The sequence below is a fragment of the Perissodus microlepis genome, chromosome 17 (assembly GCF_051167445.1).
Source record: "Perissodus microlepis isolate ML-2025 ecotype Zambia chromosome 17, ASM5116744v1, whole genome shotgun sequence".
Taxonomy (NCBI): Eukaryota; Metazoa; Chordata; class Actinopteri; order Cichliformes; family Cichlidae; genus Perissodus; species Perissodus microlepis.
In genome coordinates, this window is record NC_140477.1 from 19,109,029 (window position 1) to 19,132,996 (window position 23,968).

Here is a 23,968-nt window from a genome sequence, read left to right on the forward strand (position 1 = left end):
TTGACATGACCCAGAGCTGTGGGAAGTGTGGGGTGAAGTGGAGGCTGTAAAAGTATTCATGTTACAATCAAGTCATATTTTTGAGGTTGATGTATATTTTACCCCAGTAGCACATGGTTTGGAAATATTTCTAACATAAATAACTGTATATTTTTTAAATAAAGAATTTGTTTATATGTACATATATTAATTTTAAAACCCAAACTGGCACCTGTGGCAGCTCATGTACTGGGACTTGCTTCTAATTAAAATACACAAGGCACTACAGGAAACAGGCTTTTATTTTTTTATTTTGCAAAAAAAACAGACAATCAAAAAACAAAACAAAAATCAGCAGCGCTTCAAACACTGCTATGTGTGTGTGTTTCTTCGTTCATGGCTGCAGTTCGTAGCCCAGCGGGTCGACTCCTCGGTCCAACAGAGCGAGAGACGACTCCCTCAGTTTCTGCAGAAACCTCCTCAGCTCCTCCTTAGAGAACACCTGAGAGCAAGCGAAGAGGAATAAAGAGTTAAAACAAAGAAACAGAAACCAGGAATTTCTACAAACTTGAGTTTCACGTTCCAGTACAGCTGATGTGAATATGATCTATCAACTCCGAGTATGTTCACCCCAAGTTAAGTCTGTCCTTAAGTAGGGAAAGAAAATCTTCATCATAAATGGACCTCCAATAGCACGATTCACCATGGCAACGGGTCGTTTTAGAGGAATATTGAATATTACCCCATATTTACCCCACTTTAATTTTCATCAGCTGAAGATGGAATCCTAATTTTATATTTGATTTTAAATGTAAATAATCAGCTGTAACCCGAGAGGGACAAAACGAAATAAATAAAAGTAAGAATACTGGCAGACTCCGGTAAATGCACCTTAGGCATAAATTTGTAAATCCCACATTGCCTCGTTTTCCAGTTAGTCAGCTGTGAGACATTTTTCCATCAGTGACTAAGTACAACATGATCAATGACTGATCATTGAGATCACTGATCAGTGTGATCTGTGTCTGTAGCTTTGCACAGATCTGTTTGTTTCTCAGTCATGTAAATGTTTTAGAGGCACAGACAATCTGAAAGCGGCATCACTGTCCAATAATGTCTCTGTCCACATAAACTGATGAATGATTATAAAAGTGTGCATGTTAAACACATCTCACTGGGATTCCAGTGCTTGTAAAATCATCTGATGGCCTTGCTCTGAGCTTGGACAGCGACTTCATTAATGAGAAAATAAAACTGAGTGTCAGTCAGGCGGTTCAGGTGTAGCAGGAGGGGTGGAGTCAGAGAAAAAGAGCCTGCTGAAGAAAACCTGTCTGCTCCCATGGTAATCGACTCAAGAGTTGAAGTCAACTCTCTTTCTGGAACAAAAAAGTTTCCCTTCAACTCAGGATTAACAAACTCAGTTGATAGCTAAACCTGCTTCCTGGAGTAATACCCTGACAAAGAAAACATAAGTTGACAGTCGGAAGTTCATGCAGGCTTCAGTTACCTGGTAGAGGCGGTGCTGGTCAGACGAGATGATGTCAGCGAGCCGCAGCGCCTCCTGGTGTCTCGAGGAGCTCTGCAGCACGCTGAGCAGCAGGAAGCTAAGGCGTGGAAGACACAGAGAGCGCAAAGCTGCCATTTGGTGGCTGCGCTCTGAGTCTGGCTCCGAATCCTGAAAACACAACCAACCAAATATTAAATTACCACATGGTCACGTTATGAATGTAGCTGATGCTCCTCAATTAATCTTTTAGAGTTTGTATGTTGCGATTTAAGCAGTAACCTGTCTGTTGTCAACCATCCAGCCTCCGTCCACGAACAGCAGAACATTGTAGATTCTCTCTTTAACATCTTCCGTCAAAGCATCCAACCGGCAGGACCAGGCGGACAGCGAGGCCTGAAAAACCAGACAATGCACATGTGGAACATCTGCAGTGGTAAAGTTTTTATTTTTTAAATACTGATGCCTTAACTAAATAAAAAATTTAAAAAAAAATAAAAATACCTGGTACTCCTTTTCCCTCATCTCATTGGCTACCCTCTCTGTGAATTTGGCCTCGGGTGCCGGTGCCGGCTTCTGTGGGGCTGAACTGCTGTGTCTGAACCAGTCAGTGAACGCCTCGTGGGCCTCCTGCAGGACCATCAAAGCATACGTTCAGTCCAATACATCTCAGTGAACTGGGTTATAAAAACAACATGAAGAGAGGTGTTGCTAACAGACCAGGTAGGCTCTGATGCACAGGTGTTCTCTGATGGCATTCTCGTCCTCAGCAGGAAGCGGCGTGGTCTGACTGATTCCTGACCACTGGGAGCAGATCTCCCTCATCGAGTCTTCCGGGACTTTAGAGAACACTGCCTTGGCTGCGTCATGTTTCTGCAGAGCTAAGGCACGACAGACGAAGGAAGTCAGCTGACCACTAAATTGCAATTTAATTGGAACAAACAAAACCATCAATAAATAAACAGCTAAAAGAAAAAAAGTACCCAAAAAATTCCTCATGATGGCATTTGACTGCTTCAGGGACTCAGCTCGGTGGGCAGGGTCATACAGGAGCCAATCAATGACATCAATCTTCCTTTGGTCCTCCTATCAGAGCACAACATCACTGTAGCCATGTTTACATGAACAAAACATCTTCAGCCTGATGAACACTTGGATTAGAAGATCACTGTTCATATGGACCCTAAATTAGCTGGTCTGATCAAGACGTGCTTGAACAGAAAACATCATTCAGACTCGTCAAACGGAAACAGACGTTGTTGCAGCTGTGTGAATTTCTCCTGTTATCTCTCTGAACTTCATACTATTGTTTCTGCTTGTGTTTGATATAGGCCAGCTCCAAACAAACTGCCATAAAATACATAATTCCCTTAGGGATTATGTAAGTATTCTAATTTTGAAAAGTGGAGATACGGCGCATCAACGACCCAGCAGATTTGCGTATATGGAATAATATTTATGTCAGAAGTTCGGTGCAAGAAAAAATAAATCCTTAGCAAATTAATTTCAAGGGTGCAGGTATTCATTGCAGAGTCACTCTCTCGCAGGTAACTTCCTGTGAAAAGTCAGTCGAGTCGAGCAGAATTACCTGCAAGAGCGTGAAGCTCTCATAGCACTCAAACCACACACTCTCCAGACATTGTGCGTGACGGCTGCTGAATTTAACTGTGCAAGTGGCCCTAAATATCTTCTCCCGTTTCCACACAGTTCACCAACACTGGAACATTCTGCATACCTCTGCTAAATAAGGCAGTTTAGCTTTAAGATATTCCACATAAAAAAAATTTTATGTAGAGTTTTTAAAGGTTTAAACCAAAGGTGTGACACATGGCCTAATACGGTGGTTCTCAAACTTTTTGCTAGCCCGCCCCCGCGTTTTGGGCAACAAAACGCCAAAACACAGACTTAACAATGTGGTGTATGCTGTACAGTGCAGCGAGGAATGCCCAGACCTCTACATTGGAGAGACCAAACAGCCACTTCACAAGCGCATGGCACAACACAGAAGAGCCACCTCCACAGGACAAGACTCAGCAGTCCATCTGCATCTTAAGGATAAAGGACACTCTTTCGAGGATGCCAATGTTCACATTTTGGACAGAGAGGACAGATGGTTTGAAAGAGGAGTGAAAGAAGCCATCTATGTCCACTGTGAGCGCCCATCTTTGAACAGAGGCGGGGGTTTACGACACCAACTCTCTGCCATCTATAATCCAGTTTTGAGATCCCTTCCCAGACGCCTTAACGCCCACTCACATCCTGGGCCATCTGACCTCAGGAATTCGCATGATAAGGTGGGGCCAGGTTTCACAATGAACACACCCAAAACTCTGGCTGATTGGGACCCACACCCAGTTTCACACCTTGGCTCAGGCGATTAGAGGATCATCAGGGGGTCCTTTTGTCCCTCTGTGGGGGGATACTCCCACTAGGTTTATATCTGGGACTCTCCACCATTTGACCTTAGAACTGAAGAAGCTTCTCGGATGAGAGGTGAAACGTCTTCAAGTAACTTAAAGAAGTCCAGACGCTTTTCTTTGCAAGCTCCTTTGACTACGATGACCTGGATGACTGAGAACCTTCACAGACATACTACTATCAATACATTTTTCAAAAAATGTCTCTGTGCAAAATGGGTTTAAAAACAAACAGCTGTGGGATACTGTTTGTTATTTTAACCGGGGGAACAAATTGTGGCAGGATCAGCATGATATTACTTGTATCCCACTGTAACTTTCCTGTATAAAGAGGTAACATCACCAAAATTTCATTATAAGAAGTGTTTGTGAACTAAAAATCAAGAATGCAGGATACTGTTTGTCCGTGATTTGGACAGCCCAGCGCATGCTCCCAAAGCAGGGGAAACAAATGCAGGTGAAGCCAAAGGCAAGATATGCGTCACCATATTTTCTAGTCTTTGGCTTGAAAGGAAGTTGGTTTGGAAACATATGTGGCGAAGGTTTGTTCATCTTCTGCTTTGGATTTGTGTGGAAGCCCCATCAAAACCCTGTCCATTATGCTAGCAGTGTCCAAGCATTTTTTTTTTTTTTTAATTTATCCTGCCCCCCCCCCCCTGCAATGGCTCTGCGCTCCCCCTACTTTAGGAAACACTGCCCTAATATATTCCCACACGTGTGCAAAGTTACATTTGTTATAATTTAGACAAATTACTTGAATGACCTCATAAGAGAAACTAAATCCAAAGTGAACACTTTGGTCGTTACCTTTGTAGTTCCCGTCTCCAGCGTCTGGCTGTGGTGCGTGAACTCTGTGTCGTCTGTCTCTCTCACAGTCTCCACCACCAGCTTGGTTACGGCAGAAACATCCAGACCTATGCACACACATGGTCAGTTTTCTTTCAGTGATAAAGGGTCTGCTCTTACTGACCTCAGTGTGTAACAGTGTCTGTCTCACCAGCTTCAGTGGCGAGCTGCAGGCAGCGGGGGCGGAGTTCCGGCTGGGTGACGGTCTCCAGGAACGCAGCATATTGAGAGATTGCAAGGTCGGCGGGAAGCTGGCCGACGTAGCTTGCCACAAGGTCTGTCTGCTGATCTTGGATCAGAAGGGAGACATACGCCTTCACCACATCAACGCACACCTCCTCCTAGAGGCGAGAGGCGGGAACACGACATTTAAAAATGTGAACCCGTAAACAAACTGATTATCCTCGATGTGAACGCCTCATTCACTGAAAATATAACTGAGCCCCTTAAATTCCTCTCAGAGCCTGGTTCTGGTTTGTTGGACTACACAGTGTTCCTCACACCTAACCAGCTCAATTCTTTACACTCAAAATTTGTATTAAAAAAAAAAAAAAAAAAAAAGGCTGGAAACATGACCAAAAATGAAAAAGTGATTCACTGTTTGCAGTTTTGTTGATTAATTATTTATTCTTTGAGAGTTTGTCAGTCCTGTCTTCTTTACTTTAGGCAAGAAGCTGAAAGATACATTTAAAAGTGAGGTTAAAGTTACATTACATCAGATCCAATCAGCTCTCAGTATCTATAAATTAAATACAGGCTAAAGCGAAAATTTCTCATAAAATGACCTGTAAGAACCTTTAACGTGAATTTTACCTTTAGTGCCAAACCCAGGGAGCGGAAGAACAGCACAAGGTGAGTCATGAAGCGCAGCAGGTGCGAGGGGAGGGGTTTAGATGCAGTTAGCCAGTCAGAAAACTCCTCCAACAGGCCTGAGTGAGACACAAACATAAAGGGGTTCATGAGAAACTGGAGCTTACATGTTTGATGCGACCCGTCAGGTCAGAGCTGGTCTTACCATCCAGGTCCCCCAGGATGACAAACTTCTGGATGACATGATAATGCTCTCTCGTCTCCTCCAGCACCCTCTGCGCACAGAAAAATAAACAAACAAACACTGGTTTACTGTGCTGTGCAACTTCAATATGTCCCACCAATCACATTCAGTTAGAACCGGTTTTACCTTTGACTCAGATGCTTGAAGCTCCTCAAACACTTTCTCCATGGTCCAGCTGCAAGAGGAGGCAGTAGATCAGAGACGAAGCAGTTTTGTTTTTTTAATTTATTTGTTTTATTCTGTGTGTGTCGTACTTGGCCTCCAGGTACTCCCGTGGTAATGTCTCCACCTCATGATGAGCCATACCCGAAGACATGAGATCCTTCTCAACCAGTGAGTCTACCATCACTCGGAAATACGCCCACACGCAGTCCTCCCACGATTCGCACACTGCCAGCAGCTAACACGCAAACACACACACAGAGTCAGGTCTGCCATTATCTAGGATTCGACTGACCGTAAACACAGAGGTGACTCTGAGCTGCTGATTTCTGATTAACACAGAAACTGGTTATATTACCGGTTTGAGATTCCCACTCAGGCTGGCGTAGATCGCCCTCTCATATCTGTTTAACTGCTCCTAAAACACACATTTTATTTTGCTTTATTGTTCTCATTTTCAAGCTTGACTGAACACAAGCTCAGTCTTCTTATTTCTCACACATTTGGTAATGCATGACGTACCTCCTCGGCCATTCTCCAGCAGCAGGCCTTCCATATGCCTCTTTGTGGGTTTCCTTCAACTGGCTGCAACTCGATACCACCTGCAGAGAGAACAGGACAGATAGACAGTCATGCAGAGAAGGATCGTACAGGTATACTTTGTATTTAAAAAGGTGGGAAAAATCCCAGAAATTCCTTTAATTAGGGTCCTGTTGCGTTTCCTTATTTCTTGTCATAAATACTGTTACAATGGTGTATGTACATATTAAACATGGATACAGTTAATGATCACTGTGAGCAGCAAGCCCAGGCTTCAGGAATTGTAATTATCATGGTGGTTCCTCTTCCTTTCTCCAATTAAAGCAGGTGTGTCAAATTTAAGTTTCTTCAGACCTCCCCAATGGCCATTCACACTACACCAAAGTTATTAAGCAATAGGTAAATAATTAAATGGCATAAAGACAGAAAGATGTTATTTCACCATCTACCACAGATTTTTTTTTTTTTTTAAACAACTTGTACACACGCACGCACACACACACGCACGCACGGAGAGAGAGACAGACACACACACGGAGAGACAGACACACACACGGAGAGAGAGACACACACACGGAGAGAGAGAGAGACACACACACACAGGTAGCCGGCAGTAGTACCCGTCAGCCTCCTAGTAGACACCCCTGTTATCATCAATTTTAAACTCCTAGGTCACCTTGTTCCTCAATTATCACATTTAGAAGATTTTTAAAAAACTGGACCTTTGACCTTGAGGTCAAGGTCACTGAGATTCAAACCAGTCTGAGATTTTTGGTAGAAGCCCCTATTAATTTGAGCTCTATATCACTTTGTTCTCAAGTTGTTGCACTCACTCTGCGGGGTGATGTCACCACCCCATCAGCCTTTCAGAGCCGAAGGGCAAAAAGGGCTATTTCTGTGAATTTCTGCTTTATGAATACAGGTCAGTCTGGGGAATAAGCTTCCTGAACTTCAAATAGTAATTTTACATTGTTTTTCCTTACAGATTATTCCCAATTAATCTCGGTCATGCTGACAGATTCCGCTCTTTCATACAGCAGCATTTCTGTGTCATTATGTTGAAAAGCAGAAAGGCTCAGATTTCTTACAGCATTTCTCTCGTTGCTTTGGATGGCTGAGCACAGATATTTAAACTTAAGTAACATCACTCCTTGTGCTCGTTACTTTGGGGCCAGACAGTACCTGAGGTCATGTTGGGGTCATGGTAGAGTTTCCAGCCTTCCAGAGTTGCTGCTCTCCAGGCCTGACCACAGCGTTTGCACAACCGCTGAGCCTGAAAAAACACAAAGACAAACCGCTGAAGACATGAACAGGAAATGAAACTTCACAGCATCCACCGGAGACCATCAAAACTTTTCATTATGTGCTCCAAGCTCCTCTCAGCTTTCCTGTCCTGATGGTGCACCTAAGAGATTGGAAGATCCTCCATGATGTCTCAGGTAAGATCACCCTAAGCACCAGCACAACACCAATAAAGTGCACTATTAAATTATCTGCCTCTGATTATCCTGAAGCCACCGGACTTTACAGCTTTCCTGGTGGAAATCCTTCAGAGCTTATATATTTTATGGATCATAGCAGAGAGAAACACAACTAAAAGCTTGACTTGTTTCAGCTTTTAAACAAAACACTGAGTGTGTTTTGATTTTTTGTTACCCTGACTGAAGAGGCTGTGATGAGAATTAGAGCGTGAACCTGAGACTACGGTTCCCACTCCGGGTAGCAATGAGTTTCAAGACTGGTTTCAGTCTTATATAGCACTAAGTTGAATTTGTCTGGAAGGTGAACTTTAATAAAAACATTAGTTTATTGATGCCCCTCTATCCCCTGCTGTGCGTCTCAATGTCTCTTCACCTCCTCGGTCATCCCCGCTCTAATCAGTGTGAACAGGTTCTTCAGCAGCCGGGTGTCGTCCTCTCTGTCCAGGTCAGCCAGGGGGCGCTGCTGCCGGAGGGGGGCATCTGGGTCCTAAACACGCAAACGTTATGGATACATTCAGAAACATAGGGGACAAAGAAATTATGTGATTATGTTTGCAGTAACAGGCCTCACCAGCTCAGTGACCAGAGGGACTGTGAAGGTGGTGCCGCTCTTCCTCCTCATCTTCAGTGCGTGGAGAGTATTCTCCCTAAAACACAAATACCCCACCGATGACTTTAATGCACATTACAATGTGGCCTTTATGCTTACATAAATAAACAAAGGGGCTCACCAGCACACATTTTTGGCGTAGTATTCGATGTTATCAGAGAAATCTCCAATCTGATCCTTGGCAATGCTCTCCAGCCAATCAACGACCAGCTGCAACACAGCAACCACCAGGGCAACAATTAGCCTTACAATCGGCTCATTAGATCACAGGAAATATAGAGTCCAGATACCATCAAGATCAAAAGACTTTACCAAAATTTCCACGCTTATTCATTCACAAAACCATGAGGTCATTTTATAAGGACAACATGAAGGCAGTATGGTGTGCGTTGGTTTCCCTCATTGAGTTTCAAAAATGCAAGTTTTAATTTTTGTGAAAGACTTACTCATGACTCATCGAGTGATGACACTGACTGTCCAATTAGTGGCATTCAGTCTCTTGACGTCACATTTCTGGATCAACTCGGCTCAGCTGGAACACCGGCTGAGTAGGTTACTAAAACAAAAACTACCCAGTACCAGGTAATACCACCTAATGGAAAACCCTAAAAACCAAGTTGATTTGCGCTGAGCTGAGCAGGTACTAGTGGGAAAGGGCTTCTTAAGAACTGAAACAAATAAAGTAAACCACAACCACCAATACTAAAGATCTTAAAGATTTGGTGTTGAAACAATGGAAATGTAAGTACACAGCTTTAATTTCATGTGGTACAGGTTCACTTTAGTTTTGTGCAGGAGCACAGGATGGTCGGGTTGAGATCAATAAGCTACACAAGTCCCAAGAGTTGAGATAAACTCATTAATGGTGCAGGCTGGATCCAGAAAGACCCAAGTTAACTCACCATTTTCATCTTTGAATGATTTACTGTTAAAATCTAACAAAAAGACAGAAATCATGTAACCCTAATTGCAGCTAATCCATGATTAAATCTGCCCTGTAGAACAGACCCACCACACTAACACCGGTGAACATCCAGGGAGTGGACATTGAGATAGTGGACTCGTATAGGTACCTGGGTGTTCACCTGAATAATAAACTAGACTGGAGCCACAACACTGATGCTCTTTACAGGAAGGGTCAGAGCAGACTCTACCTGCTGAGGTCATTTGGAGTCCAGGGAGCGCTTTTAAAGACCTTCTATCACTCTGTGGTGGCATCTGTCATTTTTTTTAGAGTTTTGTATATTGGAGCATCAGTTTATCGGCAGCTGAGAGGAAGAGGTTGGATAAACGCATTAAGAAGGCCAGCTCTGTTCTGGGATGCACCCTGGACCCAGTGCAGGTGGTAGGAGACAGAAGGACTCTGGCCAAAATAACTTCTCTGATGGACAGAGTCTCCCACCCCGTGCATGTAAATGTTGCTGAACTGCAGAGCTCCTTCAGTGACAGACTGCTGCATGCTCGATGCATGAAGGAGTGTTTCCGCAGGTCCTTCCTCCCTGCAGCTGTCAGTCTGTACCATGAAAACTGCTCCCAACAAACAGAGGTTTACATCAGCGCTGTAACTTGCACTATTTTATCAACCGATTCACACTTTAACCAGGGTTTGCCTCTTAATTTCATTTAATTTTATTTAATTTAATAACGGTACAGTACTGTTTTTGGTAACCATTGTCCTTGATGTAAATATGTATAAATTGTGTATGTTTCTGTTCTGTGTCTTGTTTGTATATGTGTCTTTCTTGCTGCTGTTACACCCAAATTTCCCCTTGTGGGACAATTAAAGGATTATTCTATTCTATTCTTTCTTTTGTGTGTGTGTGTGTGTGTGTGTGTGTGTGTGTGTGTGTGTGTGTTAGCTACCTGGCTCTGTCGTATGACGGCATCTCTCTGGAAAAGCTGCTCCACTACAACCTTCTCGCTCTCGCTGGGCACCTACAAACACAAACAGGTAATCATTACAGCTTCCAGAAGACTCAGATTCCTGCTGTGATTGTGTTGTTTACTGAAGCTAGAGCTCTGAGTAGTTTTAAAAGAGGCCAAAAACAACCCAGTATACGTTACTCACAACCATGTCTGTCATGAGGTCATCCTCCAGCGCCAACTGGACCCGATCTCTACATGAACACATTTGATTGTTGAAAATTGAGCAGACAGCCAATTAGTTACAGAAAGTGAATCAGTGAATTAGGTACCTGTAGAGCGAGGTGATGAGCCTCCAGGTGCAGTTCTCCTGCTGCAGCAGCCAACGGACGCCAGCTGTTTTACTATTCTGACCCGCTCTGAGCACCACAGACTGCAGCACATCCACCTTAAGGCATGTGACGGAGGACAAGAGAGCATTTAAAATGAGCACAGCACAGCTTTCACACCACATCAAGCAAACTCGCCTACCTTATCCTGGCAGAGCGCCTGATAATCATCCAGTAGCTCAAACACAGCCGAGGAAGAGTGTTTCAGAAAAGCCCCGAGGAACTCTGGGAAAAGACTGGCAGCGGCTTAAAGGAGCAAAAACCGGAGCGTTAGCGGGAACAACAAGACACCTGCAGAGTAACTGGGCATGCTCAGGTGATTTGCTCACCAGCCTCTCCTGGGTCATCCTCCTTTAGGAGAGCTGAGCTGAGGTTCCCGATATCGTCTCTGAAGAAACTCGTGTTCTCCAGACCCGAAACAGGCGACGTGTACATGCTGTTAGTCCAATCACTGTCGTCCAAATTCTACACACACACACACCATCATTATGGAGTTGGCAATGAGTTCAACATAAATATGATTGTAAGTAATACATCATTAAGTTCAAGCAGGGTTTGACAAAACTGATACACTGAAGGTCTGGAGTATCTGAGCAAGCTAACTGGTCAGCAGCTGGCCTGTTTGGGTTAGTGACAGCATTTCCACCAATCACAACTCAACTACCTAAAAAAACCCACACTAATCAATATGTTTTTTCTGCTGTCTGTATTTTCACATTAAAGAAAGTGTGCGACATCACTGACACAAAGACACCATTCTTTGTGTCATGGAAAACAGTAGAAGTGCAAAGAACTCACGTTTTTATTTATTTAACAAAATATATATACATCAATAGAAAAGTGTGTGTGTCTTACCAGACTGCTGAGTGCGTTTCTGGGCGTGTGAGTGTATCGAGGCGTTCGGCCTCCTGGGGCCAAAATGGATGAAACATCTGGAACTCTGGGAGTAACTGAGACAAACAGATGAATGAGAAGAGAGTGGAGATTTAGTCAAATATAAATGCCTCTGATACCTGTAGTGTGTGTGTGTGTGTGTGTGTGTGTGTGTGTGTGTGTGTGTGTGTGTGTGTGTGTGTGTCTTACCCGCCTGTCTGAAGAGTGAAGCAGGTGTGTTCCTGAGCAGGGGCCGGGCTGGTGTCACTGTGGAAATGACAGGGCTGCCGCTACCGGGTGATGGGACTGACAGCAACAGTCAGGAAAACAAGCAGCTTCTACTTTATCAATGAACACTGTAGCAAACAGCTCCACACAACAAAACCCCAGATAAATTAAGCACTTCCAGTCTACTTATGCCACCATACTAAACACAGACGCAGGCGGCAATCAGTCAGTTTATTGCATTAGAAAAGTAAAATAAAAAATCCACTTTTTTTTAAAAAATAAAAAAAAACGATCAAGAAAGATTGCTGATAATCGTCATCATGATACCCAGAATCTCTTGCTGGGATTTTAGGATTTGTTGCACTTGCTTCATACTACAGATCTTAACCATGACATTATATAATAACAGCAATTTCTGCACCATACAATAACACACCAATGGGAGCTCATTTATAATCCAACCCATACACCATGTCCCACCTGGACTGTGTTTATGCGTTTGTGTGGAAGCTCCACCAAATGAAGCACTCCAAACCAACCAACATTAATTGAACTAGGTTATAAAGCCCTCCAATTCTGAGACTCCACCATCTAAAATGGACAAGAGGGGACAAATCACAGTTTAAATCGTAGGGTTACAGGTTCCTGTTCCCATTTTAGAAAGGTGAATGTACCATAAAGCTTGCAGCTACATTTCTACCTTTCCCCTTTATTAAAAGACCCATCAGCACATGCTGGGTTGAGTGGGTTGGTGTAGGGGCTGGACAGGAATCAGGTTAAAGTCTTTCTGCAGCAGGATACAGGCCACTTTCTTCCTCCTCCTGCGGGCAGCAACCGTTACCTCGTCATCTCGAACCACCGGAGACGGCAGCTCACTCTGAGCCCTGAAGGACAAGATGAAGCACAAGAAAGCACCTTACCTAGAGAATTATAAACATATTAATGTATGTGCAGTTCAGAGGCTTTTACACCACTGAATTTACATCTTTTTTTCTTTCTCTGCTCTCTTTAGGGGTTGCGACATTAGATCATCTCCCTACCCGTCATCCTTTCCCAAAAATTCTTCTCTCCAAGTCCACCTTTACACCATCCGTGAATCTCCAGAGACCATCTTCAACATCCTTTGTCGGATATATGCACCATCCCTCCTCTGCACATGTTCAAACCATCTCAGCCCGAGCTGTCCTTATATCCAATCCTGTCCATCCTGGTCACTTCAGCTTGACAACCTATTTTTTCAGTGCCACCGTCTCCAAACCATACATTTTGGCAGGTCTCACTAAGATCCTGTAAACCTGCCCTTTCGTGAAGCCATATTGCTTCTTGCTTTTTAATCACCTCACTTCTTAGCGTCAGCATCTCTTTCCCCAGAGCTTCATGGTATGGCTCATCATCTTTATCTCTCGGTAGCTGCCACAGCTCTGGACATCAACCTTGTTCTTGACATTATATTTAAATTTTTAAATTACTAATTTTCTAATCACTTGTAAAAGGTTACTGTTGGGTTCAACACAAAAAGCCGTGGCACTTCCCGACGGTTCTCTTTAAAAAACAATTTTAGTCACTGGCTTTAACTGTGCCTAAACTAACAAGACGCGTCACAGTTCTGTGTGAACCCATGCAATGTAAATAAAACAACTACAGCAAACAATGTTGCCACGATATATATAGCTGAGAGCATATCAAAAGTTAGTACTCATAAAACAACAACATATTGCAATCTTTATAACACTTAACGTAGTTCAGTTATAACCTCGTAAATCTAACTTTACGTAATACTTCCCTAATTGCAGTAGTTCTTCCAAAATACTGGCTGCTAACAGCTCTATTAAACCACTAGTTCTTATTTTATTCACCCTAGAAAGCAGCTCTTGTTACCGACTGTCAACTGTACCCAAACCAGAGCATTTAGCCGGTTAGCATCGCCACTCACTGTGAACGGCAGCATTAGCGCTGTTAGCATTGTTAACGTTAGCTAGCAAAGTTGAAGTCCCTGAATTTAGCACACTCGCGAATTAAATAAAAGGCCAACGGTCTGTAATCACCAGACACATGCCCAACTAACCATACATAAGAGTAAAATGTGTATAACTGCTGAATAACGCTTAAAAATAATGTTTTTACCAGTCCATAGCGGTGAGTTGTCAGTTCCCGCTTCACGAGGTTTAACGGGGCTGCTTCTTCTACTTCTTTTCAATTCTCAGCAGACTGCGTCTCTTAATTCACACTGCTGCCCCCACGAGTTGTAATTAGATTGCATCCAGCCTTGTATATGTTTCCACTTTTTTTTTGTAAACTTAAGTATTTTATTAATCATAGAAAAAAAATTAAAATCTGATTACGTCCAGATCTATTGTATCACTAAAAGAGAACCTGTCTGATGTAAGCTAAAAGATCTCAAAGCAACACATAACGCCACGATATAAAGAAATGAATAAGAACCAAAGTCACTGACATCTATCACTTTAGAAAGGGTTACAAAGATATTTCCAAGTCTTTGGGACTCCAGTGAACCACAGTGACATCTATTATCCACAAAACTTGCGACAGTAGTGAAAATTCCCAGGAGTTGCCAGCCAAAAAATCTTCCAAGAGCCTATCAATGACTCATCCAGGAGGTCACAAAAGCCCCTGAACAACATCTAAAGAACTGCAGGCCTCACCTTCCCCAGTTAAGGCGAGAGTTTATGATTCAACAATAAGAAAACGGCTGGGCAAAAAATGGCGAGTTCCAAGGAGAAAACCACTGACCAAAGACAGGCCAAAGGCTAGTCTCATATTAGCCAAAAAACATCTTGATGATCCCAAAGTCCACAGAATATTCTGGGAAAAATATACTTTTGGAAGGTTTAAGTCCTGTTACACCTCACATAAAACTAACACCACATTTCATAAAAAGACCATCATACTAACAGTCAGACATGGTGGTAGTGTGAATGTCTGGGGCTGCTGCCCTTTAGCTTCTTTGTGTGGCCCAGTCAGTTTTGACTTAAATCAGACTGAGATGCTTTGGCACGGATTTAAACAGGCTGGAAAACCCTTCAGCAATTCTGCACCCGGCTTAGTTTCTCATTAGTTTTTCTGCCACATAGACCACCTCTGCGCTCCTCTTCCCTCCGGTCCGTTAGCAGCCGCTGTTGCTTGATAGACACAAACGGTAAACGGTGTTAAACTGGGAGGAAGCAGGAACACATTCACTCACTCGGTGTTTCTTTCCTTCTCCTCCTGCTGGAAGTCACGGCTGTGTTACGATCTGCGGAAGAGCAGGGAAGACATTCCTCCGGCACAGCAGCGGGGATTTGGGCACTGCAGAGGCCGGGAGAGGAGCGTCGAACGCCGGGGAAGACCGGTACCTCTCCGGTGTTTGTTTGGCGGCAGCGAGGCGAGACGGAGGAGAAGCAGGGAGGCAAATGGAAAGATGACCCGAGGTAAACTTTATTCAGTGCGTGGCAGACAGACAGAGAAGCGGATAAGTCTTTTTTAAAAAAAAAAAATATATATACTACGTATCGTTTTAGATGTGAGTGGAGCTGTGAACTGAGTAGCTCTACCGGTTTCCACCTAATGGTTTTAAGTAAAACATAAAGTAAGACCGAGCATCAGGCAGAACTCCGTTATTTTAACCTTTAACCATTACAAACGGCAAAATGTTCCCTCCGGTAGTCTGAAAGCTTGGAGAGGACTTAACGATTATTATGCTATTTACGACACTGGATTACAATTTAAGGAACTTTCTTTTGTGTGCTTTCAGTGTATTGGAGTAAAAACACCAATATTAATCTCTAATATTCAGTTAGGTCCATAACTATTTGTTCACTGGGACGCCTAACGTGGCTTAGCCATTATTACCCTAAAAACACAAATAAATCTATGATAGAGAGCAGAAACTTCATAAGTCGCCAAGTAAACGCACTGCTCAGCCCAGCAGCACCTAAAGGCCCACAAGGCCACTACAGACAATAAAAGTAGATAATAAAAACAACTTTATGACATCTAACCAAGTAAAAGACTTGGGCAAGTGTATCACAGTCAAAGTCTATAACTATAACTAAGGGATGACTTCATGAATGGAAATGGAGATGATTTACAACAAGGTGCAAATACTGGTTACTATTAATGCTTATTATTGAAGTGATTGCTTACAGAAACATGAGGATGGATTGCAAAGTGTAAAGGGTTGTACTCGCTGCTCACAATCAGACAAATGGCACAAAACCGATCAGATAGCTTCAAAGTGGAAATTCATAATGACCTAAAGAAGGCTGCAAAAGTAAACTAAAATAATAATAATGTGATATTCTTCATTGGACAAGTCAGTCACCTGATCTCAAACCAATAAAACAGCCTTTCTGTGACTGAAGACTCAATAAAACAAGCAGCAGCTGACAGGAGATGAAGTAAAGGCATGGTGGAGCATCTCAAAGTAGTAAATGCAGCATTTGGTGATCACTGACTTTCATCCAAGTACCAAAAATAATCCCTATATTTAAGTTAGTTTGCTCAATTACGTCTGAGACTCAAAAATTGAGGTCTATGTATAAATATGATAATATATTTACCTTCATATAGTTAATTCAGTGCTTTTTTAAACCTTTTAATGATTTTTTTTTTTTATTGTAGTTGTTGGATTCTCAAAATAGAAAAACACTTATCTTGCTTGTAGCTTGTATTGTACCATGAGCGTCTTGACTTTTTTTTTTAGTTTTAGACCTTCTAACACTCGTATCTCTCTTTGGCCAGTGTGAGCAGCTCAGCTAAGTTCAACAAAGCTCCGTCTGAGTAACTTTAACTCTGAGGCCTCCCAGATCATGGCTGCCAGCTTTTTAGCCAACAAGCGCATTGTTGCTGGCCTGCTGGTCAACCTATTCTCCTCCATCTGTATCGTCTTCATCAACAAATGGATCTACGTACACTATGGCTTCCCCAACATGACCCTGACCCTCGTTCACTTTGTGGTCACCTGGCTGGGACTCTACTTCTGCCAGAAAATGGATGTTTTTTCTCCAAAAAGCCTTCCGATTCGCAGGATCGTGTGGCTGGCTCTGAGCTTCTGCGGGTTCGTGGTCTTTACCAACCTTTCCCTACAGAACAACTCGATAGGAACGTACCAGTTGGCTAAAGCAATGACCACTCCCGTCATCATCCTCATCCAGACCACCTACTACAAGAAGACCTTCTCCACCAAGATTAAACTTACACTGGTTAGCAAAGTCCCATCTGCTTGTTAGAGCTGTAGAAACATGCCAATCTGAATGATTCTTACAGGATACTGGGGCTTGGGTCATTTTGGGGTAAGTGAGAAACAATGTCAGCACAATCTGTTCCCCTCTCCTCAGGTACCCATAACATTAGGAGTGATACTGAACTCGTACTATGATGTGCGGTTCAACTTGCTGGGGATTGTGTTCGCGTCTCTTGGAGTTCTGGTGACGTCACTTTACCAAGTGGTGAGTAAATGTATATGCTGACAAAACACTCCACAGAGACTGAAGTAAAGTAATTAACTGTTCTCCACATTTCTCTCTCAGTGGGTGGGGGCAAAGCAACATGAGCTCCAGGTGAACTCCATGCAGCTTTTATACTATCAGGTGAGACCCAGCCACAAACCAAGTAAAAGATCACTGAATACTCAGTATCTAGAGTTAGATAATCTTATCAGTTTTCCTATGTAATGCTGCTTATTATGCGATGGGTTTAGAACTGGACTGCTTACTTTGCTTACCTTGAGTTGTTGGTCATTATTTATTATTATTTTGTCTGTGGATTTTATAAGATGTTAGAATTTATTTGGAACTCTATTTTGGAATTTGCAACAAGACTTTTGTACTTGTTGATTTTATTTATTTATTTTGACCAGAGACTTGATTTTGGATTTATTTCCTTTTATTGGGGCCCGAGGTTTGGAGCTTTAGTTTAGGGACATAATTGGAGACTCGCTGGCTTGCCTCGACTTGGAACCAGACTGAAGATGCAAGACTTTGGACTTTGTTCCCTTTCATTTGGGATTTGGCCTAAGACTTTCAGATTTAGTCCCAGGACTTCTTTGCATTTTTTTTGGAACTGGAGTTGGAAATTAGCCTTTTAATATTTGTTTACTTGCTAATATTTTATTTTGGACTTGTTTCCCTTTGCTTGAAACTTGTAATGCTAATGATTTATTACAGGACTTGTTGATGAACAACTGGCCTTTTGATTTTGGACAGCAAACTGGATAGGGACTTTAGACCCTGGGCTTAATTTTTGTACTATTATTCATTTCATTTGGATTATTTCCTAGGACTAATAAGTATATTTCTAGGAATGTTTGGACTTACATTAAAACTGGAATTGGGACTTGTTATTCTTGTCTTGGGATTCTTAGAGACTTAAACTTTTCATTTTTGATTTGCAGGTTGCTGAATTGTGTCTTGATTTGGATTCGTGATATTTTCTTGGACCCGCTGGTACAGAATTATGTGGGACTTGTTACGAGTTGTCATCTAGAGTTATGTTGGTACTTTTTGATACTTTCAGATGATTTGGGGCTTGTTGACATTGGCCTATGGCTTGTTCTGTAACTTGCTGATATAAATTATTCAGGACCTGTTACCGTCATGTAGGGCTTCTTCATAATGACTTGCAAATTGCCTTGAGATCTGCTGATGTTTGGTTTGGAGCTTGTTTGTACCATTCAGTTCCAAATGATGGTATTGGACTTGGACTTGGACTTGGAATTAAAAAGTACTTTGTCCACTAGATCTTTAGTACCACGTATTTAACATAGTTTTCAAGGTTTTTGTTAAAAAAACAACAACTTTAAAATTAATTATTTAAAATGTATTAATTAAAAATGATTGTTTGACAATTGTCACCTCACCAACACAGTGTAGACTAGAGCAGTAAAATCAAACATTAATCAGCTTCAGTGTCTATTAAGCAATGTGTCTTAAAGACACATTACAGGTCAGAGACAGATTAGCTGAGAGCTTTGGAGTAATAGTAGGATGTTATTTATATTTTATACTTGATATAATGCAATGGCTGTAGATTTTTACTGCACAGACTGTCCTTTTAGGCTCCTCTATCATCAGCCTTCCTGCTCTGCATCGTTCCACTGTTTGAGCCGCTGACTGGATCTGGAGGAATATTTGGACCCTGGTCTTTGCCTGCTCTGGTCAGACTCAACATGACACACACACACACACACACACACACACACACACACACACACACACACACACACACACCATTTAAAAAGACGCACACAACTGCAGCTACATCATCTGCAATTGGATCTAATGTCTGGGACTTTCCAAGTAATAGTCTGCCACATTTTATCAAAGACATTAAAAGCGGGGCATTTATTCTGCCTGTCTGTTCTGCTGATAGTCACATTGGTCAGTTGGTTATTAAATACTGCTATATGTATTAATAGATAGAAGTGTTTAATTTAATACATTTTGACTCATGTTCCAAGTCTTAGTTTGAGATTTGGAGCAGCTGGTAACAGTGTTTTCCTTTTCTTCTGGCTGCTTTCTTCTTCCTTCTAGATGACTGTGCTGTTCTCGGGCGTGGTGGCTTTCCTGGTCAACCTATCCATCTACTGGATCATTGGAAACACCTCACCTGTTACGTATCCTCAAACACTTGTGGGCCAGAAGAGGTCTTGCAATGTCAGTGGTTGCTTCAGTTTGTCGTGGATCTCGTTGGAGTTTACTTTAACAAGTAAACTGAAGTAATTTGTGCAAATATGAGGCTTTCTTTGGACTTCTTGTGTTCCTGATCTCCTTCAGGGGAGTCATTGGTTTTCTCTGGCAGCTTTGGGAGCTACATATGTGTCAAACTTTCTAGTCTTATTGAAAGGGTTGCAGAACTTCTTAAAAGGGTGTTTAAGAAGTTCTTTACAGTGAACCTGTTTATGTCTTGGAAAGATTTAAAACCTCCTTGAGTCAGTTTTTGTGTTTCAGCATCTTGAAGTCTTTGTGAGGAGCTTTTTAGGGATTCAAGAACTCCAAACAAAACACCTCTTTAAGGGTTGAGAACTTTTATTAGAGGTTTCATGTCTTCTTGATCATTTTGCTGGTTTTCTTAGAAGGTTTTGAGGACTCACCCAGGTTTTTGGAACTTTTTTTTTTTTTTAAGAATTTTTTAAGGCGGGTTTAGGTTTCTGGTTTTATTGGTATTTTGTGAGGAGCTGTCTAACCTGATGCTCATCTAAATCAAAAGTAGGCAGTTGATGTAGTTCAGGCATCTAACTTGTGTTGTTAAGGCATGTTGAACATGTTAGCCTTCCAGAAAGTCACAAAAGAGAGAAAGGTCTGTACATTTCTCCACTGATTGCTTTTCTTACACCTCTGACCCAGATAAGTGGTAAAAAATAAATAAATTGGTGGATGGATGAATCTGTAATCTTACAAAAATGCAATTAAACATCTTGAAGAGGTCTTCAGAGACTTCTGGAAGAGTTGTGGTCTTTTCAGAATAGTGCTGAGGGGTTTGCCTCAAGGTCCTTCTGGTACAAATATTTCAGATGACATTCATAAATGTTGTTATCCTGATTCTAGTTCACAGCTATAACATGTTTGGTCATTTTAAATTCTGCATCACACTGGTTGGTGGATACCTGCTCTTCCATGACCCACTGTCACTCAACCAGGTGAGTCTTCCTGTGCTGCTCTGATGAGTCAAATCAGGCAGTTTTCAGTTTCCAAACCTTCTACTCTCTTCCCGTCTCTCACTCAGGCGTTGGGGATCCTCTGTACTCTGGCAGGGATCCTGTCTTACACTCACTTCAAGCTGATGGAGCAGGAAGAAGGGAAGAGCCGGCTGGCTCAAAGACCCTAGGCCATCTTTACATGTTGGCCTGCTGCACAGACTCCTGCTATTGGCCATCCACAGTGAGACCGGCTGGAGATACCTCTTTAGATATTTTTACCATTTTTATTACAGGTATTTTTTTTAGAAGAGAAGGGATTTCATCGTGGATCGTGTCAGATTTAAACGTATATGGCATGTTAACACTGCTGTTCGTACTACTTCCACTGAGCTTCAGCAGCACTGATCCAAAGTCTTAAAGAAACCTGAAACTCATCACAAAGGCAGCTCCTCAAGTGTTAAATCACTCTCATCACGCAGCTTTAACACAGATGGATGGAGGTGTGGTTTAAACCAACCAATCAAAAGAAGGCTGCAGTTGAGCTCTGTGAAAGATCCTTCAGGACACCAAACCTTCATCTGCTGCTGGAGGCTGAAAAAAAATATTGCAATTACAGTAATATTAGAAAAATTGCATCATCATCTGCTGTTTTTTCTGATTTTTGGTACTCACATCAGCTGTAGAGTTGAAGGACTTTGACATTTATGATAGTCCAGACATGAAGGCAGAAGACATTGATGGGAATCCATCAGCAATCTGCATGGACATGTTTAAACAAGTTTACATAGTGAATACTGTCAGGTCCCACCTGTTATCCATCAGCCACTGGAAGAAACCAATTTGCTTTGAAGTGAAATTTGAAGGATTTTACTTATTAAATCATCTCAGTGACTTACAGATCATGAACACAGAAACTCAGACACTGTTGGGGCTACAGCAGTTTTCCAAAGAAGAAGTCAGTGGCAGAAGCTTTTCTGTTATTAGCCTCTCTGTATAAGTGATTTCCATAGACTGATGAAAATTAATTTGATTGCAAGTCAAATACCAGTAACTTACAGGTGGTATGAAGTGATAAATGAGGTTCAATATTCAATAATCAGTTACTAAATAACTTCTCCATAAACTTCTAAAATTTGTGGAAGACTTTACAATCAGGCAGAAATGGGTCAAAGTGAACTGGTTTATAAAATGATGGTTTCTTCCATTTCTGAGTCTCTGGCTCCTATTACTGAGCTGAAAAGTGACTCGTTGCAGTTCAGCAGGACTGAGTTTGCTGTGTAAAATTTTTGTGGATTTTGCAAACGTTATTTGTTTGGCCCTTCAAATCAGACACTGCCCTGAATGATTCATTAATCTGTTGGGGTTTTGTTGTTGTTTAGAGTCTGCGATAGGTCTAGTTTTATTTCAGATTTAGCCACATTCATTGCTGATGTAACTTTTTAAAATTAGTATTTTTTTGATAAAATTTTCTTAGCTTGTGTAGCTGTTATTTAGAGACATATTGCATTGTTTTGGGGTTTTTTTCTGATCCTTTATCTTGACCCTGTTGATGGTACAGGTGGGATTTTGGGGACGTGGCTCAGCGAAGCATGACGATCTGCTATTGTGGATTACATATCTGGAGAAATATTCAGTTGCTCAAAGAACTGTTGAAATAAAACTTTAATCTTCTGCATCTACAGTGATTTCTTCTTCATGACACTTTGTGATGTACAGCAGCTTCTGAACATGTAGTCCTCAATCTGACATCCTTGTGCTGAGCATGCTCAGTAGAGCTTTCTTGTTTATATTTCACTGTATTAAGCAAATTCAGCCTGCTGAATAAAAACAAATTTAGTGGCAGTTTGCATTGTTTGAGGGTACACAAGTATCTAGATGTGGTGCTCCTGAAAAAAAAACACCATCCGTTAGTCTTTATGATCTTGTTTACTTGCTATCATAAATATGCTATTAAAATGACTTCTTTTATTAAATGTGGCCAAAGTCTGAGCCAAAATTTCTGACATGCAGTCTTATCTACTCTTCACTTTGTATTAAGCAAGAAGGAATGTTGCATAAACGGACATCTTGTGCACAGAAGCTCTACGCACCTGCTGTTCAAACCTGTGTATTGGAGGCAGCCAATGAGAAGAGAGTTGGTTTAAAGGGTGAGGATGAACTGAGTTTGAGCTTTACAGCAGTAGCTTTGCATGACTGTAAAATATGGAGTTGGAAGTTAGCAGAATGGTTTAAACACCCTCTTTAGGAAGGGCAGCATTTTCATCATTAATCGTCCAGACATGACATCGTAAAAAAGCACACTGTTGTCATCTGTAATAAGCATGTTATAATATAACCACACCTAAGTGGAGTTCTCCAGTGAATGGCTTCGCTGTGGAGCGTCCCTGGGTTTCCCCTCACATGCATGTGTGCCTCATTCATACCGTGCCAATAAAGCTGCAATTGTAACATACACACACACACACACACAGCAAGGCTGTGCCAGGAGGGAATTTCAGATGAATGAACAAGTGGAAAGAGTGTGTTTAAATAAATCTCTACTCTCTGAGGATGTTATTAAACTGCATACTGCGGGCATCCTGCTGCTACCACTGTGGGTATGTATAGATGGTATTCAGAAGTGTTATTTTTGGGAAGAGAGGACTAAAATGCAGGCTCTGGGAGGCTGAATAAAAATAAAAGGAAAAGTTAGCTTAAAAGCTGATGAAATACATACTGCTAAAATCACAAGAGGAATCAGAGACTTGTGAAAAGCACAATGAGAGAAAGTGGAAAAGAGGGAAAGGCAGAACTATAGCCACAGCTGAATAGTTCATTTCTCTTGGGAAAGTTTCTAACTGAGTGAAGTGTCCCTGAAGCGCAGCCACAATAAGAGCTGTCTGAATTCTGTGAATACTTGGGAAAAGTACTTCAGTGCTTCCTTTACGACCTTGTTTAATATTTTCTAAAAACAAAGGAGATCATGTGGTCTCACAATTCACAGCAAACCACCATTCAAATGTCATTAAAGACAATCAGCATAACTGACAGGTGATAGAATCTACAAATATCCTGAAATATTGAGTTTTTCATTTCATGCCATAACCCAGTGATATGTTTTTAATCTCTAAACTTTAGGCTGCTTATTCTCCATCTTCTTAATCTACTTCCCACCTCTGCACATCCAAACAATCTCAGCCTTTGTCTGCTGTCAACCAGTCAACCTGAAATATCCCCACTGGTCCAAATGAAAATCTCAACATCTTCATCTCTATTACTAGCCTTTCTGTCTTGTTGTATCTGCCAACGTCTTCTAAACCATACATCCATTCTCTTCTGCTTATCCGGTTGAGGGTTGCTACCATAGGACGGGAGTCAGTCTGTCTCAGTGCTAACCACTCCACCCTG

General features: G+C 41.9%; 2 protein-coding genes across 2 annotated transcripts; one reads left to right on the top strand and one right to left on the bottom strand.

Moving 5' to 3' along the window:
• Window positions 1-272: 272 nt before the first annotated feature.
• Window positions 273-14,180, bottom strand: nup107 (nucleoporin 107). The gene is made up of 27 exons (XM_084910121.1): window positions 14,071-14,180; window positions 12,748-12,830; window positions 11,929-12,024; window positions 11,701-11,795; window positions 11,175-11,310; window positions 10,988-11,091; window positions 10,789-10,904; window positions 10,662-10,710; window positions 10,457-10,528; window positions 8,715-8,803; window positions 8,555-8,630; window positions 8,357-8,470; window positions 7,685-7,775; window positions 6,485-6,564; window positions 6,321-6,380; window positions 6,055-6,200; window positions 5,927-5,975; window positions 5,762-5,831; window positions 5,560-5,675; window positions 4,898-5,087; window positions 4,708-4,814; window positions 2,467-2,569; window positions 2,204-2,364; window positions 1,988-2,113; window positions 1,766-1,879; window positions 1,487-1,654; window positions 273-481 (listed from the first exon to the last, which is right to left on the bottom strand). Exons 1-27 carry the CDS (start codon window positions 14,076-14,078, stop codon window positions 374-376), a joined length of 2,727 nt encoding a protein of 908 aa, XP_084766247.1. The 5' UTR covers window positions 14,079-14,180; the 3' UTR covers window positions 273-373.
• An 860-nt stretch (window positions 14,181-15,040) lies between these two features.
• Window positions 15,041-22,260, top strand: slc35e3 (solute carrier family 35 member E3). Its single transcript, XM_084910122.1, has 8 exons — window positions 15,041-15,374; window positions 16,687-17,147; window positions 17,283-17,393; window positions 17,475-17,534; window positions 19,001-19,099; window positions 19,476-19,558; window positions 20,497-20,581; window positions 20,668-22,260. The coding sequence occupies exons 2-8, from the start codon at window positions 16,755-16,757 to the stop codon at window positions 20,767-20,769; spliced, it is 933 nt and encodes a 310-aa protein (XP_084766248.1). The 5' UTR covers window positions 15,041-15,374; window positions 16,687-16,754; the 3' UTR covers window positions 20,770-22,260.
• The last annotated feature ends 1,708 nt before the right edge of the window (window positions 22,261-23,968 follow it).